This window comes from Lepidochelys kempii, chromosome 18 (genome assembly GCF_965140265.1).
Source record: "Lepidochelys kempii isolate rLepKem1 chromosome 18, rLepKem1.hap2, whole genome shotgun sequence".
Taxonomy (NCBI): Eukaryota; Metazoa; Chordata; order Testudines; family Cheloniidae; genus Lepidochelys; species Lepidochelys kempii.
In genome coordinates this window covers 4,236,451-4,256,695 of record NC_133273.1, presented here as the reverse complement: position 1 = coordinate 4,256,695, position 20,245 = coordinate 4,236,451, and the positions used below count along the sequence as shown (strand labels likewise).

The window sequence follows — 20,245 nt, the reverse complement described above, 5'->3', positions numbered from 1 at the left end:
AGGTGGGATTTTATATCTGCGTTCAACTACCTGAAAGGAGGTTCCAAACAGGATGGATCTAGACTGTTCTCAATGGTAGCAGATGACAGAACGAGGAGGAATGATCTCAAATTGCAGTGGGGGAGGTTTAGGTTGGATATTAGGAAAAACTTTTTCACTAGAAGGGTGGTTAAGCACTGGAATGCGTTACCTAGGGAAGTGGTGGAATCTCCTTCCCTAGAAGTTTTTAAGGTAAGGCTTGACAAAGCCCTGGCTGGGATGATTTAGTTGGGGATTGGTCCTTCTTTGAGCAGGGGGTTGGACTAGATGACCTCCTGCGGTCCCTTCCAACCCTGATATTCTGTGATTCTAATTTATACATACGTTCTGTCTACCTAGATAATTGTATATTACACAGACTTATCTATAACATCTAGTTCTTAAAGTACAAGAAGAAATCACTCTTGTTTCCTTGCAGGGCAGCACTCAACTAGCTTCCCTGAATAACCTCTAACCCCGACATATGTTACAGCACAAATACCGAAGCGCTTTCAGAGAAAGGAGAGAGGGATTACCCTGCTGGAGTTGCAGTTGTGTAAACTCAATTCTGAGTTGTTCATTTTCTTTTTCAAACTCAGTGGTGAAAGCATCTCGCTCTGCTGTGAGACTACGGACATGGCCCACATAATACTCCACCTAGAAACAAAGAGAGCAACAAGATTTCAAACTTTGGATGTGTGACTTTCATTTACAAACAAGTCATTAGCATCACTAGCTCATACAGTACCCTTGAAGAAAAGGAGGACTTGTGGCACCTTAGAGACTAACCAATTTATTTGAGCATGAGCTTTCGTGAGCTACAGCTCACTTCATCAGATGCTGCATCCGATGAAGTGAGCTGTAGCTCACGAAAGCTCATGCTCAAATAAATTGGTTAGTCTCTAAGGTGCCACAAGTACTCCTTTTCTTTTTACTCACAGAGAAGCATTTCTTTGTGTTCTTTAAATGTTTAAGGATTTTATGACTACAAAGGCTCTATTCATTTCTCTCTCCTGGTGGGTCACTAAAATCGACTGAAAGGCCCAACATTAGGGATGTGACGTTCCCCTGGTGTTATCTGGACTGGTGATCTGCTAGGTCACTCCAATCCTTGACTCTGGGAGCCAGCCTTACCTTGCTCTGCTGTGAGAACTCCCACTCCTGGGCTGTTCACGCACAGCCTCGAGCATGTAAGCTGCTTGGATTGTGCAACTGAATGACACTAGCCAATATCTCTAGTCCCAGACACAACCCTAGGAACCTCCATCTTGCAGTGTCCAGTTATGCCTGCTGGACGCTGCAAGCTTTTATGAGTTTGTCAATTTAACAAAGAAATTGATATGCATTAGGCTTGTTATCCCAAGGGGAGTTTCTGACATGCTCCAAACAAAATGCACTGCTTCAGGTAGAACAAACAAACAAACTTATTAACCACAAAAGATAGATTTTAAGTGATTATAAGTCAAAGCACAAGTCGGATTTGGTCAAATGAAATAAAAGCAAAACGCATTATAAGCTGATCTCAGCACTTGCAATGTCCTTACAAACTTAGATGCTTCTCACCACAGGCTGGCTGGTTGCCCTTCAGCCAGGCTCTCCCTTCGATCAGCGCTTCAGTCGCTTGGTGGTGATGTCTGTGGACGGAGGTGGAAGAGAGAGGAAGAGGATGGCAAACATCCCTTTTATCATGTTCTTTTTTCCCCTCTTGGCTTTGCGCCCCCCGCCCTCAGGGTCAGGTGAGCATTAACTCATCGTAGTCCCAAACTGTCTAAGGGAAGGGGACTGACTCACTCGAGAGTCCAACAGATCCTTTGTTGCTGCCCAGGCCAGTGCGTTTTGTTCCTGTGAGCTAGATTGGGTTTGTCCCATACATGGGCTGATGAGGTGTGAACTGCCCCTCTGTTGCTGGAGAGTTTTGCCTGGGCTTGTTTTAAGCCATGAGGACAAATTTCAGCCTCATAACTATATACGTGAAATTACAACCTATAACATTACTATAACAACAATGCTCAGTGCATCATGAGCCTTCCAAAGACACCCGACATGACGAACTTTGCACTGGATACCACACAATCATTTTATAAGGATAAACATGGGGATGCAGGTGTTCCTGCAACGCAAAGAGTGTCACAAGGGAAAGGGAAATAGCCTAGGGAGGCGCACAATGGCATGGACACCAAAAAACCCAGTGTGTGCGTATGCATGAGCCTTTTTGTGTGTATCTGTGTGCGTGTTTTAAACACACAAAAGCTTAAGTTACTAGCTAGCTAACTATGAAAAACAGGACGCAAAGAGGCAGCCAAAGGACAGAACTGATGGGGGGAGCATTGACCCTGCACTATACTCCAATCAAACTGAAGCTTTGGCAGCCAGAAGGAGTTGAAGTGGGTTTAGAGCCACCCGCCAAACCCCATGTAAAAGGAGGAGATGAGGAGTGAGTGGCCCCAATGGGTGATACATTCTAGAAGATTCTGAGCATGTAGACCAGGCCATATTTGTGCCAAGAATAGGGGTCCATATGTACAATTCCCATTCAAAGCAGAATGGGGATCACCCACATATAGGGAGTAAAAATAAGCCTTATAATGGAACATTGATTGCAGCCTTAACTATGGAGTTATGACCAGCTTGCTCCTCTAATTAGGCTATGTGCGAGATGGAAAGAACCATTGATTTTCAATGCCCAGAGTGATCTGTGGGGCTGTTACAGCCATCTTGTACTTGTCAACAGCACAAACTTTTTATATGGAATTAAATGAGTCACAAACTTGGACTTTTCCACAAGTGCCATTTTCCATAGCCACTTCCTCACTTTCAAACCCGTGAGCTCAACACAAAGCTTTTTGTTTTTAATTTCTCCTATGTTAATTAAAATGGTAAAAATACCAAAACAAAAACCCTTTGTAAACAAAGAGTTAAGATTTCCCAGGAACAGCTCCAGAATGCCAAGTTCAACATAACTCAAACTTCAGAAAACCAGCAAATACAAAGTAAAAGTATATGCCCATGTACCCTTAACTCTGTCCCCATCCTCAAGCTGGCAGCTGCCACTGGGAGTTACTGCATGCACTGCAGCTGTATTCAGTGTGAGAGCTGTAGTTGTAGTGAATGGTTTGAATGGTGGAGGTGTTGGTGGGGCAAGTTGGTAGAAGTGTGTTTTTGAGCTGAGAAGATGGGAATTCGTTTGAGGAGCACCACAGAGCTGTGACTGATTTGGGGCCCAGCCCGTATGTGCGAATAAAGGAAAGGCAGGTATGTGTATCTTGAGAATGTAGCCTGCATCATCTTATTGCAAAATTGTGTAGATTGTCTCAAGACACCTGCTCCACTCCCCTCCTGTGCCTTCCCCCAGGAATTGTTAGTAGGGTCGGATATGAGAGCAGTCCATAGGTTTAATGATGGGTAAGGGAAAGTATAGGTTTAGATGGTATCCTATGTGAATTAGTAGTTTAATTTCACAAGTGCAGTATTCTATCAGGAGAGTAGGCTAAGTGTTTGAGTGCAAGGCAGGTGCAGGTAGCTCTTTTCCTTCACAGTGAAAAGGCAGAGACAAGCATGTGTGATATGGAACAACACTCAAAGAGGGCAGAGTTATAATAATGTGGGCGTGTACCTTAACCCTGTATTTCCTAGTTTACAGCAATGCTTTCCTTCATCTCTTGGGTATTCAGGAAAGTGGTAACATCACAGAAATATTGCCCAATGTTATCTATACCAAACTGTCATGTGACTCTGGACACTTAACTGGTGGTGCCACAGAGAGTAAGATAGCTAAATGCCCAAGCAACTAATTGAACTCCTGCTGCTTAAACCTATGCTGGACTTTGTAATCTTTCTAAATACATTTTGACATTATCCATTAGATCAGTAAAAAAGCACTATTATCCCTAATTTAGAGTAACTCGTATGCAATCCACGGCTAACTAGCACTGAGTGATCAGATCATTAAAATGAATCCATTTTTAATTTTATCCTGATAACAAACCATGCTCATAGAGACAAAAGGGCATCCTCTAACAATTGGAAGTCAAATACTACTGAGGAAAATAGAAAGCCGCATAAAGTCTGTCAAGTCAAGTGTAAAAGTATAATTACGCAGGCCAAAAAAGAATTTGAAGAGCAACTAGCAAAAGACACAAAAACTAACAGCAAAAATTCTTTAAATACAACAGAAGCAGGAAGCCTGCCAAACAGTCAACGTGGGTGGCCACTGGACAATTGAGGTGCTAATGGGTCACTCAAAGAAGACGAGGCCATTATGGAGAAGCCAAATCAATTCTTTGGATCAGTCTTCACTGCAGTGGATTTGAGGGAGATTCCCACATCTGAGCCATTCTTTCTGGGTGACAAATCTGAGGAACTGTCCCAGACTGAGGTGTTGATAGAGGAGATTTTGGAATGAACTGATAAATTAAACAGTAATGAATCACTAGGACTTGATGGTATTCGCCCAAGAGTTCTGAAGGAACTCAATATGAAATTGCAGAACTAGTAAGTATGGTATGTAATCTATCATTTAAATCAGCTTCTGTAACAGATGACTAGATGATAGCTAACGTAAACACCAATTTTTTAAAAAGGCGCCAGAGGCAATCCTGGCAAATTACAGGCAAGTAAGCCTAACTTCAGTACCAGCCAAATTGGTTGAAACAATAGTGAAGAACAGAATTATCAGACACATGGCTGAACATGATTTGTTGGGAAAGGGAAATCATGCCTTCCCAATCCATTAGAATTCTTTGAGGCTGTCAACAAACATGTGGATAAGGGTGATCCAGTAGACATCGCGTATGTGGCCTTTTTTAGAAAACCTTTAACAAGGTCCCTCACCAAAAGCTCTTAAGCAAAGTAAGCAGTCATGGGATAAGAGGGAAGGTCCTCTCCTGGATCAGTAACTGGTTAAAAGTGATATCATAATGGAAAGCACAAATATTCATAAAGATTACTCTAATGTCAATTAGCTCTTACCTCTCTCATTTCTTCTGCTCGCTGTTGTCTAAGGTCCTCTAAATCCTGACTAGCAGACCGTAACTTGTCTTCATTACGCAGGAATAATTGCCAAACATAACAAAGTTGTTCATCTGCAGAAGCTGAAGGGTCGATTCCTTCTTCCTTGAGCCTCTCAAGTATGTCTTCCACCTGTACTTTTTCCTGTTGGAATAAATCATCAAAATGTAACCTACTCAAACATCTAAAACATTTCCTCCTGGGAAAGATTTGTGTGGGCATAATATTTCTGAACAAGTAAAAGTTAAGTTGTAATTAATGTGCACTTAATGGCAGTGCAGAAAACAAATAAAACTAATGTGATGGAAGCATATGACTCCCAAAGGTATTTAATCATATCAAATTTGATGACTCTTGTTTGATGAGAGGGATTTGGGATGTGAGGATCCTTGCCCTTATGTTCCGTTATGGGAAGTGATACAAAAATATACCATAGAGATGACCAGACTCACGTACCATATACTTGTTTGGATTCTATTCCAAAACTCAAGGATTTCTGTAATCACTTAATGATGGCTGATAGCAGCTCCCAGCTAATCAATTTTGGAAATTTTAAAGAAAGACAGGTGTTGCCTGATCTATTGATTGTATGTTAATCAGTATTCCCAAGTTAGCATTCTGTGGTTTGGAAGGGTTCTGCTTCAAGATCAGACCCAGCGTTACTGTGAGGACCCTGATGTGCATGCGAAAGCCATTCAGAGGCCTCTTGACTTTGTAATGTTTTTTTAAGACAATTAGCAAAATCACAAACACTCCAATCCAGCAAAATGGGTAGAGATAATACAGAATGGTTGAGACGTCCTGCAGCAGAGCATTTGTATACCCTCACCATCCCTTGTGGAAATCTATGATCAATGAGACAGGTGAGCCATGAGTGGTCCTACCTCTGGCATGCCAAGAAGATCCCAAGAGGGTACGCTATTATAGGGTTATATGGCAGCCATGAATATTCATAAAGATGTCCGGCATCCTCTATCCATAGTTAAACTTCCTCACCCCAATAATGTTGAGGGTGCTCTCCTCTGATATAGTTATCATATATATGTTATTATGCCATTTACCTCAAGCTTATTAGCATATATGTCAATTGGTTGCCATCGCATTCTTGTGGTTGAACATCTGCTGATGTTCCTATCCTAAAATATCCAAAACTAGAATCAACTGGCATCCAGCAGTTACCTATCAGTTTAGTCATACTTGTTCATTACAACATTCTATCTTATGATATCTTATGATCCAGGGTTACTCCTGGTTAGCTGTTTATGCTAAGACTTATGCTAAGGCTTTTGGGCCTTATGCTTCAATCTGGCTAAGCTACTAGTCTTTGAAGACTGCAGGCTTCTTGCACTACTTATTAACTTATACCTAAGCCTCACCTAGCAAATACCTATAACTATTTGCTACAGAGACAGCTCTACATTAAAATTTGGGCAGTTGTTCAAAATGTACTTGAGCAATACTTAGTCCTGCCTTGAGTGCAGGGAGCTGGACTAGATGACCTCTCAAGGTCCCTTCCAGTTCTGTGATTCTATGAATACACTGGGGTCACAGTCCCTTGTTAAATGGGACTGATATAAATCACTTCCATGTGTTTCGCTCAGCCTACCTTCTCCAGGTTTAGCTGCTGCAGCCCACTTGCCTGCTTCAGTCAAGGCCCACATGGGCTTTGTCTAGACTGGAAAAACCCATCCTGCTAGAAAATGTTTTAAATTAGACATTTCCTATCTAGCCCAACGTCAGGCACCATTTTGCCCTTAGTGCGAACAAGGCCAGTCTAGTCCATATGTGACAGCAGCTGTCCCTGGTTAAATGCACAGTAACCTCGAGGGGAGCAGTGAAATGGATTAAAACCTGGAGGGAACAGGGAGCGGAGAGCAGAAGAACCGGATCACTCAGCACCAGGGCTGGAGTGATGCCAAGGGGCAACGCCAGCGAAGGGCTGAACCAGCTGACAACAAAGTTATCTGCGAGACAAGGTGGGTGAGGTACTACCTTGTATTGGACCAACTTCTGCTGGGGAGAGAGACACACTTTGGACCCACACAGAGCTTGACAAGTCTGTAAGACTGATGGGCAGGCCAGGACCCCTGTAACAGGTGCTGGAAGAGCCCACAGCTCTGGGAACCCTGGAGCCGGCAGGGAGCCCAGGGTTGGCCGCAGACAGACATGGGGGCGGGGTGTGTGTGTTTGCAGGGTGATGCCAGGGCCAGAGGGCCCCACGTGCAGCTAATGCCGGGGCGGGGGTCCCGGGGGCAGTGCGATGCCAGGGCTGGGAGAGCCCGAGGGGGCCTGGGTGCAGCCAATGCCAGGGCCGGAAGGGGCAGGGTGCTGCCAGAGGCATGGGGCCCAGGGGCAGCGCGATGCCAGGGGCGGGGAAGCCCGAGGGGGCCCGGGGACGGCAGGGTGGACCCAGGGGCAGGGCCCCCAGGGGGGTCGGGCGAGCCCGAGGGGGCTGGGGGGGGGGGAAGGGGCCCCCGGGGGGGGGGTCGGGCGAGCCCGAGGGGGCTGGGGGGGGGGGGGAAGGGGCCCCCGGGGGGGGGGTCGGGCGAGCCCGAGGGGGCTGGGGGGGGGGGAAGGGGCCCCCGGGGGGGGGGGGGTCGGGCGAGCCCGAGGGGGCTGGGGGGGGGGGGGAAGGGGCCCCCGGGGGGGGGGGGTCGGGCGAGCCCGAGGGGGCTGGGGGGGGGGGGGAAGGGGCCCCCGGGGGGGGGGGTCGGGCGAGCCCGAGGGGGCTGGGGGGGGGGGGAAGGGGCCCCCGGGGGGGGGGGTCGGGCGAGCCCGAGGGGGCTGGGGGGGGGGGGAAGGGGCCCCCGGGGGGGGGGGTCGGGCGAGCCCGAGGGGGCTGGGGGGGGGGGGAAGGGGCCCCCGGGGGGGGGGGTCGGGCGAGCCCGAGGGGGCTGGGGGGGGGGGGAAGGGGCCCCCGGGGGGGGGGGTCGGGCGAGCCCGAGGGGGCTGGGGGGGGGGGAAGGGGCCCCCGGGGGGGGGGGGTCGGGCGAGCCCGAGGGGGCTGGGGGGGGGGAAGGGGCCCCCGGGGGGGGGGGTCGGGCGAGCCCGAGGGGGCTGGGGGGGGGGGAAGGGGCCCCCGGGGGGGGGGGTCGGGCGAGCCCGAGGGGGCTGGGGGGGGGGGGAAGGGGCCCCCGGGGGGGGGGGTCGGGCGAGCCCGAGGGGGCTGGGGGGGGGGGGGAAGGGGCCCCCGGGGGGGGGGGGTCGGGCGAGCCCGAGGGGGCTGGGGGGGGGGGGAAGGGGCCCCCGGGGGGGGGGGTCGGGCGAGCCCGAGGGGGCTGGGGGGGGCGGCCCAGAGCTCTCCGTTAGCTGGGCTCCCACGGGGAAAGGCCTGAGGGCCGCACCGCGGAGGGGCCCCGGGCAGCGGCGGGAGCGGCCCCCGGTCCCGGCTGAGGGCTCGTGGCGGCCGGGGCCGGTCGCTGTCACTCACCCGCGCGGGCTGCTCCATGCGGCGGGAGCGGGAGGCCGCCGGGGCCGCGCGGGCCCCTGGAACAGCGCTCGGGACAGCGGGGGGCGGGGCTACGGGAGTCATGGCAACGGGACCGTCTCTTCGGCTGCAGCCGGGAAGCCCTGTGTCCGAGCGGCGGGAGTCATGGCAACGGGCCGAACCATTCTCAGCCTGCGGGGGTCAAGATCGTCCCGCCTCCTGTCTGCCACAACCAGCTGGCCCCGCCCCCTGCTTTTGGCTCCAGCCTCCACCCCCCCCGCGTGTCGGGGCTGCAGCCCAGCCCCCTGGGTCAGACGGCCCCTCCCCCCCATAGCTCTGCTCCGGATGCGCTGCCCCGTCCCATGCCCCCTGGACATTTGGTCCCAGTCCCCAACTCAGCCTCCTTCACTCTGAGGGTCATGCAGCTCCTCGGGACACCCACACAGCCCTTCTCTGCCAGCACAGGAGTAGGAAGCGTTTCCCTTTGAGTAATAAGGCCCCAGCCAGGAATGGGTTGCATTGTGCCATGTTTACAGGAAGTAACCAATTTATTTTTTAAATCATATAATTTGAAACAATGGAGCCGTACACATAGCGAACGGCCGTAGCCCCCAGGGGCGCTGGAACACTTAGTTGAGTGGGGCACTGAGAGCCATTGAACCAAATTGTAAACGCTGTATATGGTGGAAACCGCTTCAAGCCGGGGTGTGGCTGCACGTCCTGCACGCCCGAGTTCCAGCATCTATGGTAGCCCCATGGTCTCGGTGTCCCCTCATCCTGCCTTCCAGACGCACCAGCAACCACACACCGCACCACAGAACCACGAACCCAGGGACCTATCCTTGCAACAAAGCCCGTTGCCAACTGTCCACATATCTATCCAGGGGACACCATCACAGGGCCTAATCACATCAGCCACACGATCAGAGGCTCGTTCACCTGCACATCCACCAATGTGATATATGCCATCATGTGCCAGCAATGCCCCTCTGCCATGTACATTGGCCAAACTGGACAGTCTCTACCTAAAAGGATAAACGGACACAAATCAGACGTCAAGAATTATAACATTCATAAACCAGTCAGAGAACACTTCAATCTCTCTGGTCACTCAATTACAGACCTAAAAGTGGCAATTCTTCAACAAAAAAACTTCAAAAACAGACTCCAACCAGAGACTGCTGAATTGGAATTAATTTGCAAACTGGATACAATTAACTTAGGCTTGAATAGAGACTGGGAGTGGATGAGTTATTACACAAAGTAAAACTATTTCCCCATGTTTATTCCTCGCCCCTCCCCCCCCCCCCCCCCCACACGTTCTTGTTAACTGCTGGAAATGGCCCACCTTGATTATCACTACAAAAGGTTTTCTTCCCCCGCCAACCCGCCTCCCCGCTGTCCTGCTGGTAATAGCTCATCTTAAGTGATCACTCTCCTTACAGTGTGTATGATAACACCCATTTTTTCATGTTGTGTGTGTATATAAATCTCCTCACTGTATTTTCCACTGAATGCATCCGATGAAGTGAGCTGTAGCTCACGAAAGCTTATGCTCAAATAAATTGGTTAGTCTCTAAGGTGCCACAAGTACTCCTATTATCTCTATTGTTTTTTACATCCTTTGTTGCATCAGATTTCAAAGCAGACTGACATATCTTTGTGGCAGGCCTTGCAGAATTATAGTATCTTTTAAAGTTTACCAACCTCCACTTATGCTCTTGGATTCAAATACTTCCTCACATTATACCTTACTCACTGGGGTCCTAATTCTATGCCCATTGAAGTAAATGGGAAATTTTTGGCTCTTTGCAGAATCAAGACACCTATCAAAACCCAGGGCTGGTGCTGACAACTTAGCTTGTATGGAGAACAGGAGTACTTGTGGCACCTTAGATGTTCCATTCTATCCATCTGATGAAGTGGGCTCAAAAGCTTATGCTCAAATAAATTTGTTAGTCTCTAAGGTGCCACAAGTCCTCCTGTTCTTTTTGCAAATACAGACTAACATGGCTGCTACTCTGAAACCTGTCATTATGCAAGGAGTACTTGTGGCATCTTAGAGACTAACAAATTTATTAGAGCATAACCTTCGTGAGCTACAGCTCACTTCATCGGATGGATAGAATGGAACATATAGTAAGAGATAGATACATACATACATACATACAGATAAGTTGAAAGTTACCATACAAACTATGAGAGGCTAATTAGTTACCAGCAGGAGAAAAAAACTTTTGTAGTGATAATCAAGATGTCCCATTTAGACAGTTGACAAGAAGGTGTGAGGATATTTAACTTAAGGAAATAGATTCAATATGTGTAATGACCCAGCCACTCCCAATCTCTCTTCAAACCCAAGTTAATGGTATCTAGTTTGCATATTAATTCAAGCTCAGCAGTTTCTCATTGGAGACTGTTTTTGAAGCTTTTCTGTTGCAAAATTGCCACCCTTAAATCTTTTACTGAGTCTCCATCCTCGGCACAGGAGGGGGCGGTGGAGGGAATAGTGCAGCCCCCATGATGTTGGAAAGAGGGGACACGAAAACCGCCCCCTGAGAATTGTCCATAGATGGAGGAAACGAGACAACCTCGGGGGCGGCAATAACATGGGCGGTGGCGGGGCAGGGGCGAGCGACTTATTGGGGATGGAAATAGGATCGGGGGCGGGGCGGGGACTGGGCCAGGGGCAAGGACAGAAGAAGGGGAGGGAGCAGGGAGAAGGGCTAATATTGGGTCTGGGGCAGGAGAGGAGAGATGGGAGTTGCCTTACCAAGTGGGGGGTCAGTGCTAACGAGGCCAGTTCAATTTGGGTGGATGTGGCCCCTTTCCAACAGTTAACAAGAAGGGGGTTGAGGTTCTGGCTGCACTTCTTCCCACACTTGTTCCTCTTTGTACTCCATATCTGTGGCCCCACGAAGTCACGAGACCTCCTCGTCAACCTCCTCTTGGCCATGGCCAAAGTTTCCATCTATAATACCAGGAGGAGGATGTTGGATGAGGGGGTGCTCTGTGACTGCGGGGCCTATTTCCGATAGAGTCCGTTCCGCCCCCTTAACATCCAAAGCCCCTATCATAGAATCATAGAATATCAGGGTTGGAAGGGACACCTGAAGGTCATCTAGTCCAACCCCCTGCTCGAAGCAGGACCGAGTGTCACTTCGAGAGCTGGTGGGGAGGGCTTTGGAGTGGTGGGAGGTGATCTCCCCTCCTTCTATGAGGAGATAGAGGCCCTGGGTCTGACCCCGGTCACCCAGGGGGAGGACAACCCTCTGCCAGCGGGCCTCGACCTAAGCGACCTCACCTCGGCCCCCCCTTCCCCGTTCCCCCTCCCCATTAATATAGAATCATAGAATATCAGGGTTGGAAGGGACCCCAGAAGGTCATCTAGTCCAACCCCCTGCTTGAAGCAGGACCAATTCCCAGTTAAATCATCCCAGCCAGGGCTTTGTCAAGCCTGACCTTAAAAACCTCTAAGGAAGGAGATTCTACCACCTCCCTAGGTAACGCATTCCAGTGTTTCACCACCCTCTTAGTGAAAAAGTTTTTCCTAATATCCAATCTAAACCTCCCCCACTGCAACTTGAGACCATTACTCCTCGTTCTGTCATCTGCTACCATTGAGAACAGTCTAGAGCCATCCTCTTTGGAACCCCCTTTCAGGTAGTTGAAAGCAGCTATCAAATCCCCCCTCATTCTTCTCTTCTGCAGGCTAAACAATCCCAGCTCCCTCAGCTTCTCCTCATAAGTCATGTGTTCCAGACCCCTAATCATTTTTGTTGCCCTTCGCTGGACTCTCTCCAATTTATCCACATCCTTCTTGTAGTGTGGGGCCCAAAACTGGACACAGTACTCCAGATGAGGCCTCACCAATGTCGAATAGAGGGGAACGATCACGTCCCTCGATCTGCTCGCTATGCCCCTACTTATACATCCCAAAATGCCATTGGCCTTCTTGGCAACAAGGGCACACTGCTGACTCATATCCAGCTTCTCGTCCACTGTCACCCCTACGTCCTTTTCCGCAGAACTGCTGCCTAGCCATTCGGTCCCTAGTCTGTAGCTGTGCATTGGGTTCTTCCGTCCTAAGTGCAGGACCCTGCACTTATCCTTATTGAACCTCATCAGATTTCTTTTGGCCCAATCTTCCAATTGGTCTAGGTCCTTCTGTATCCTATCCCTCCCCTCCAGCGTATCTACCACTCCTCCCAGTTTAGTATCATCCGCAAATTTGCTGAGAGTGCAATCCACACCATCCTCCAGATCATTTATGAAGATATTGAACAAAACTGGCCCCAGGACCGACCCTTGGGGCACTCCACTTGATACCGGCTGCCAACTAGACATGGAGCCATTGATCACTACCCGTTGAGCCTGACAATCTAGCCAGCTTTCTACCCACCTTATAGTGCATTCATCCAGCCCATACTTCCTTAACTTGCTGACAAGAATACTGTGGGAGACCGTGTCAAAAGCTTTGCTAAAGTCAAGAAACAATACATCCACTGCTTTCCCTTCATCCACAGAACCAGTAATCTCATCATAAAAGGCGATTAGATTAGTCAGGCATGACCTTCCCTTGGTGAATCCATGCTGGCTGTTCCTGATCACTTTCCTCTCATGCAAGTGCTTCAGGATTGATTCTTTGAGGACCTGCTCCATGATTTTTCCAGGGACTGAGGTGAGGCTGACTGGCCTGTAGTTCCCAGGATCCTCCTTCTTCCCTTTTTTAAAGATTGGCACTACATTAGCCTTTTTCCAGTCATCCGGGACTTCCCCCGTTCGCCACGAGTTTTCAAAGATAATGGCCAATGGCTCTGCAATCACAGCCGCCAATTCCTTCAGCACTCTCGGATGCAACTCGTCGGCCCCATGGACCTGTGCACGTCCAGCTTTTCTAAATAGTCCCTAACCACCTCTATCTCCACAGAGGGCTGGCCATCTCTTTCCCATTTTGTGATGCCCAGCGCAGCAGTCTGGGAGCTGACCTTGTTAGTGAAAACAGAGGCAAAAAAAGCATTGAGTACATTAGCTTTTTCCACATCCTCTGTCACTAGGTTGCCTCCCTCATTCAGTAAGGGGCCCACACTTTCCTTGGCTTTCTTCTTGTTGCCAACATACCTGAAGAAACCCTTCTTGTTACTCTTGACATCTCTCGCTAGCTGCAGCTCCAGGTGCGATTTGGCCCTCCTGATAACATTCCTACATGCCCGAGCAATATTTTTATACTCTTCCCTAGTCATATGTCCAACCTTCCACTTCTTGTAAGCTTCTTTTTTATGTTTAAGATCCGCTAGGATTTCACCATTAAGCCAAGCTGCTTAAGACCACTGCTTCTGCTCCCACCTCAGAGGGTCCCCTGTATTCTTTGACCTACTCGGCCACAGGTAGCGCTCTGCTGACGGCTGCCGAGCCAGTTGAGGCGATGGCCAGTGCCTCGTGGCCGGGACCTGAGTTACCAGGGGTACCCCCTGTTGGCATGGGGCAACCAACTTCTTTTCCGGGTGGAGTCCCCACTGAAAATTGCACACCTCCTGATGCCATGGCTGTCACATCTGCCATTGAGCCTGAGCCTGGCATCACTGGGGACCCCCTCCCCGCCCCTCAGATCCCTGAGCCAGACCGAGGGGAGTCACCTTCCAGCAGCCCAGTTACTGGGGCCCAGGATCCTGCCTCTGCCCCTCTCCCCGTCCTACTCCTGACCCCTGCCCAGCCCCTACTTCTGACCCCATCCCTATCCCCTCCACCTCCCACGATGCCATTGCTGCCCCTGGGGCCATCTCCTTCCCTTTCCCAGAGGGTGACCCTCAGGGAGTGGCCTTTGTGTTTCCCTGTCCCGACCCATTAGGGGCTGCTATCTTCCCTCCGCTGCCCCCCACTGAGCGGGGTCTGAGGTGGGCCACGTGGCGCCAGCCCATCGGGTGTCACGTCGAGGGTCCGTCCCTTGCCTGCCCGTCTTGGTGGGCCACGGGGCTGTGCCAGGGGCCCCACTGGAGGACGACCGGGAGCCAATGACCCCACTCACCCATCGGCTGCGAGAGGAGCTGTGGGAGTTTCTAGAAGACATCCATGGCTCCCGCAATAAGGTGCAGCTCACTCTGCAGCAAAGGGGGGATTTTCATCAAGTCCTCCGGGCCGTGAGGGCCCTTATGGGGGAGGGTAAGAGGACCGGAAAGCAGGGCACCGTGGCTTACCATTGAGCCCGTGGCTTTCATGACTCCTTGTTCACCTTCGGGGTAGGTCACGGTTTGCTGCATGGCCCACTGGGGGCCGTTAGTGTCCCTGCCGGCGAGGATCCCCCCAGCCCTCCTCATGGCACCTATCACCTTTGCAACACTGAACACCCGGGGCTGTAGGATGGGTCTCCGCAGGTGCCAGGTGCTCTCCTTCCTTTGGGGGGGCGGTACTCTGTGGTTTTTCTGCAGGAGACCCATACGGATCCGGCCACCAAAGACAGCTGGCGGCTGGAGTGCGGGGGACAGGGTCTATTTCAGCCATCTCACAGTTCATACAGCTGGAGTGGCGACCCTGTTCTCCCCCGACCTATGGCCCGAGGTGCTGGGGGTTGCCGAGGTTGTGCTGGGCTGCCTGCTGCACCTTCAAGTCCGCATGGAGGGTCTTGTAGTCAATCTCATTAACATCTATGCCCCGACATCGGGCCTGGAGCGGCTGCGTCTTTATCAGCAGGCGTCCGCCTTCCTCGGCTCCTCGTGAGTGCCTGGTCCTGGGCGGGGACTTCAACGCCACCCTTGAGGAGCAGGACCACTCAGGGACCAAGCAGATCCTGGCCGCCGCGGATGTCCCCTGGGAGATGGTCGAACAGTTGGCAGCCAGTATCAAGTGGAGTGCCCCAAGGATCGGTCCTCGGGCTGGTTTTATTCAATATCTTCATAAATGATCTGGAGAATGGTGTGGATTGCACCCTCAGAAAGTTTGCAGATGACACTAAACTGGGAAGAGAAGTAGATACGCTGGAGGGTAGGGATAGGATACAGAGGGCCCTAGACAAATTGGAGGACTGGGCCAAAAGAAATCTGATGAGGTTCAACAAGGACAAGTGCAGAGTTCTGCACTTAGGACAGAAGAATCCCATGCACTGCTACAAACTAGGGACCAAATGGCTAGGCAGCAGTTCTGCAAAAAAGGACGTAGGGGTTACAGTGGATGAGAAGCTGGCTATGAGTCAACAGTGTGCCCTTGTTGCCAAGAAGGTCAATGGCATTTTGGGATGTATAAGTAGGGGCATTGCCAGCAGATCGAGGGATGTGATCATTCCCCTCTATTCAACATTGGTGAGGCCTCATCTGGAGTACTGTGTCCAGTTTTGGGCCCCACACTACAAGAAGGATGTGGAAAATTGGAAAGAGTCCAGCCGAGGACAACAAAAATGATTAGGGGACAGGAACACATGACTTATGAAGAGAGGCTGAGGGAACTGGGATTGTTTAGTCTGCAGAAGAGAAGAATGAGGGGGGATTTGATAGTTGCTTTCAACTACCTGAAAGGGGGTTCCAAAGAGGATGGCTCTAGACTGTTCTCAGTGGTAGCCGATGACAGAACAAGGAGTAATGGGCTCAAGTTGCAGTGGGGGAGGTTTAGATTGGATATTAGGAAAAACTTTTTCACTAGGAGTGTAGTGAAACACTGGAATGCGTTACCTAGGGAGGTGGTGGAATCTCCTTCCTTAGATATTTTTAAGGTCAGGCTTGACAAAGCCCTGGCTGGGATGATTTAGTTGGGGATTGGTCCTGCTTTGAGCAGGAGGTTGGACTAGATGACCTTCAGGGGTCCCTTCCAACCCTGATATTCTATGATTCTGTGATCACTCCCTGGTGGACGTCTGGCGCGACCACCACCCGGACGATGTCTCGATGTTTACCTATTTCCGCGTGGAGGCCCATCGGTCGTGCCACTCCTGGTTGGACTGCATCTATTTGTTATGCTTCCATCTTTCACGGGCCCACTCCTCCACTATTCGGCCGGCCCCTTTTTCGGGTCACCATCTCACCACCATGACGGCATCTCTCCATGTGGAGAGGCCGGCGCCGGCCTATTGGCATTTTAACAACAGCTTGCTGGAGGATGAGGGCTTCGTGGCGTCCTTCTGGGAGTTGTGGCTGGCCTGGCGAGGGCAGCAGCGTGCCTTCCCCTCGGCGCGGCGGGGGTGGGACCTGGGGAAGGTGCGCGCCCGGCTCTTCTGCCGTGACTGCACCCGGGGCACCGGCCGACGGAGGGATGATGCAATAGAGCAGTTGGAACAGGAGGTCTTAGAGCGAGGGAGGCGTCTGGCCGCCAGCCCCAAGGATCCGCCCCTCTGCAGAGCGCGCCGGGAGAAGCGGGAGGAGCTCCGGGCCCTCGACGACCATCGGGCCCGGGGTGCTTTTGATAGATCCTGCATCCGCCTCCTACAGGAGATGGATCGCGGCTCCCGCTTCGTCTACGCCCTGGAGAAAAAGAGGGGGGCCAAGAAACACATCATCTGGCTTCTAGTGTCGGATGGCACCCCCCTCACAGATCTGGCGGAGATGTGCGAGAGGGCCCGGACCTTCTATGCACACCTTTTCTCCCCGGATCCAACCGAGCCTAACGCTTGCAGAGAGCTCTGGCATAGACTCCCGACGGTCAGCATGGGCGACCGGGACCGGCTAGAGCTGCCTCTCTCTCTGGCCGAGTTCTCGGAAGCCCTCTGCCGCATGCCCACCAACATGCTGACCGTGGAGTTTTACCGAGTGTTCTGGGATGTCCTCGGCCCAGACCTGGTCACCGTCTGGGCCGAGTCATTACAAAACAGGGTCCTCCCTCTCTCATGCAGTGAGCCATGCTTGCCTTATTGCTGAAGACGGGGGACCTCCATGACTTACGGAATTGGCATCCCGTCTCGCTCCTCAGCACGGACTACAAAATCGTAGCGAAGGCCATCTCGCTGCAGCTGGGGTCCGTGCTGGAGGACGTGATCCACCCAGACCAGACCTACACTGTCCCGGGCTGTACCATCTTTGATAACCTGTATCTGATCTGGGATCTCTTGGAGCTTGGGTGTAGGGATGGTCTGTTGTTCACCCTCCTGTCCCTGAATCAGGAGAATGCGTTCTACAGGGTGGACCACGGGTATCTCCTGGGCACTCTGCGAGCGTTAGGTTTCGGATCCCAGTTTGTGGGTTTTCTCCAGGTGCCGTACGCCTCCACAGAGTGTCTGGTCAGGCTCATCTGGACCGTGACTGAGCCGGTCAGCTTTGGGCGAGGAGTATGGCAGGGGTGCCCCCTCTCAGGCCAGCTGTACACTCTGGCGATTGAGCCCTTCTTCTGTCTCCTCCGCAAGAGGTTGACAGGGTTGGTGCTTCGAGTGCCGGAGCTGCAGCTGGTCCTGTCGGTGTACGCTGACAATGTGCTCCTCGTAGTCCAGGACCTGGGCGACTTGGCGCGTGTGGAGGCTTGCCAGACCATGTACTAGGCAGCCTCCTCCGCCCGGGTCAACGGGGTCAAGAGCTCTGGCCTGGTGGTCGGAGACAGGTGGCAGGCGAGCTCCCTCCCACCCGCGCTTCAGGCCATCCGGTGGAGCATGGGTCCGCTGCTCTATCTCGGCCTTTACCCTTCTGTCACACATCTGTCTCCGCTGGAGAACTGGAACAGTTTGCAGGGCAGGGTGACGGAGCGGCTCCGGAGCTGGACAGGACTACTCCGGTGCCTCTCCTTTCGAGGAAGGGCGCTGGTACTCAAACAACTAGTCCTGTCTGTGCTCTGGTACAGGCTCAACACCCTTGTCCCAGCCCCAGGCTTCCTGGCCGACCTCCAGATGGCGATTCTGGAGTTCTTTTGGCCAGCATTGTACTGGGTCTCTGCAGGGGTTCTCCATCTACCCCTGGAGGAGGGAGGGCAGGGTCTGAAGTGTCTACTCACTCAGGTCCATGTCTTCCGCCAACAGGCCCTGCAGAGGCTCCTTTATGGTGCAGGTAGTCCGGCATGGAGCATACTGGCGCACGCCTTCCTGCGCCGCCTCCGAGGGCTCTGCTATGACCGGCAACTCCTTTATCTCCATCCGAGAGGTCTTTCGCGAGACCTCTCCCTGCTGCCAGTCTTCTACCAGGACCTCCTCCGGACCTGGAAACTGTTCTTGGCGACCAGGTCCGTGGCGGCCACCGAGGGGGCAGATCTCCTCGCGGACCCCTGCTACACAATCCCCAGCTCCGTGTGCAGGTGGCGGAGTCCCCCTCGGTGCGCCAGAGGTTGGTTCTGGCAGAAGTCAACAGAGTCGGAGGCCTCCTGGTTTACTACTGGGGAGACTGGCTGGATCCCCTGATGCTCGCTCAGCGCATGGGACTCTCCAGGCCTTGTACTCCCCGTTGCGTACTTCAGGAGGTGAGGGCCACTTTACCGCCTGCTGCTCGGGTTTACCTTGACCAGGTCCTGCTCGAGGGCATGCCCCACCCACCCTCTACCCCAGGCCCGCTGGACCTTTTCATCGGGCCCCTGCCCCGTGGACCGCAGCCGGTTCGATTCAACTTGCAGCTGGTTCAATTCCAGACCGCGCCAAGGAAACATCTATACACGCTCGTGCTCCACATTCTTCACGCCGTCACCCTGGTGTCCCACCCTGATACAAAATGGCGGTATCTCCTGCCACCTTCAGAGGGTGAGGAGCCCCGGTGGGCCAGCCTCTATTCCACCTCGGTTCCGAGGCCCGCTGGGGATATCAGCTGGTGGCTCCTTCATGGGGCTGTGAGCATGGGCGTGTATCTGGTACGGTTTACCCCTATCCCGGACACCTGCCCCTTCTGCGACGTGAGAGAAACCCTGGCACACATATATTTGGAGTGTGCCAGGCTGCAACCCCTATTCCGGTTCCTCATGAATATTTTATTAAGTTTTTGGTTGCACTCTTCCCCTCACCTTCTTATTTATGCACTCTCTATCTGCGGCCCCACAAAGTCACGGGATCTCCTGGTCAACCTCCTCCTGGCTTTAGCTAAAATGGCCATCTATAAAACCAGAGTGAGGAGGTTGGCCGATGGAGTCTCCTGTGACTGTAGGGCCTATTTCCGATCCTCCATCTGTTCACGTATCTGGGCAGAGTTCCTCTGGGCGGCTTCCAGTGGCTCTCTTGACACTTTTGAGGAGCAGTGGGCGCTGTCCGGGGTTCTCTGCTCAGTGTGCCCATCAGGCTCCCTTCTTTTGACTCTTTGACCTCACTCCCGTCCCTGTTATTTCATTAGTTGTCCTCCAGAATTATTTGGTTTCCAGGTCCTGTAGATCCACCCCTTAGGCTGGGGCGGGGTCCTTAATTAGTGGGCGGGATCCTGCCTGCCCACTTCCGGGAACCCAATAGGTGTAGGAGGGAGGGTCAGGCTGCTCAGGCTGCCCTGCTGGCTAGAGCTCTCTCCCTTCTTGGGCTGCTGCTGCTGTTGCTGAGTGTGGGGGGCCCTTGCTGCCCTCCCCCCCCACGGCCTCTGGAGGGAGAAGTCAGGACCCCACCACCATCTCTGGGTCCCTCCTGCCTGGCTGGCTGCTCGCTGCTGCTGTGTCGGGACTGCTGCTGCTGTCGAGGAGGACTCCTGGAGAGGGACATTGTGGAGGGGGTTTGTTTATAAACTGTGTGACTTTTGACATCTCTGCTCCTGGGGTGGTGGTGACCTTTATTGCTGCCGTGGGGAGCATGGGGGAGGGGCGTGGAGCCCTCTCCCTTGTCCATCTTCTCCCCCTACCACCACCCCCACCATCATCGCTGCCCCCTCCACCACCCCACATACCAACCGGACCTGCTCTTCACCCCTCGACGTGGCTGATTGTTTCCCCCCC

General features: G+C 52.4%; 1 protein-coding gene across 4 annotated transcripts in view; it reads right to left on the bottom strand.

The window, feature by feature from the left end:
• Positions 1 to 8,684, bottom strand: part of CCDC30 (coiled-coil domain containing 30) — a 137,857-nt gene extending 129,173 nt beyond the window's left edge. For 3 of the 4 annotated variants that reach the window (XM_073316525.1, XM_073316527.1, XM_073316528.1), the window contains exons 1-3: positions 8,456 to 8,684; positions 4,987 to 5,169; positions 555 to 675 (exon numbers count right to left, since the gene is read on the bottom strand). In XM_073316525.1, the coding sequence (XP_073172626.1) occupies positions 555 to 675; positions 4,987 to 5,169; positions 8,456 to 8,557 (406 nt within the window). In that variant the 5' untranslated portion in view covers positions 8,558 to 8,684. Of the gene's footprint in view, positions 1 to 554; positions 676 to 1,581; positions 1,653 to 4,986; positions 5,170 to 8,455 lie in introns of those variants that run through there. The other variant, XM_073316526.1, reaches the window with a different exon arrangement.
• Positions 8,685 to 20,245: the final 11,561 nt, after the last annotated feature.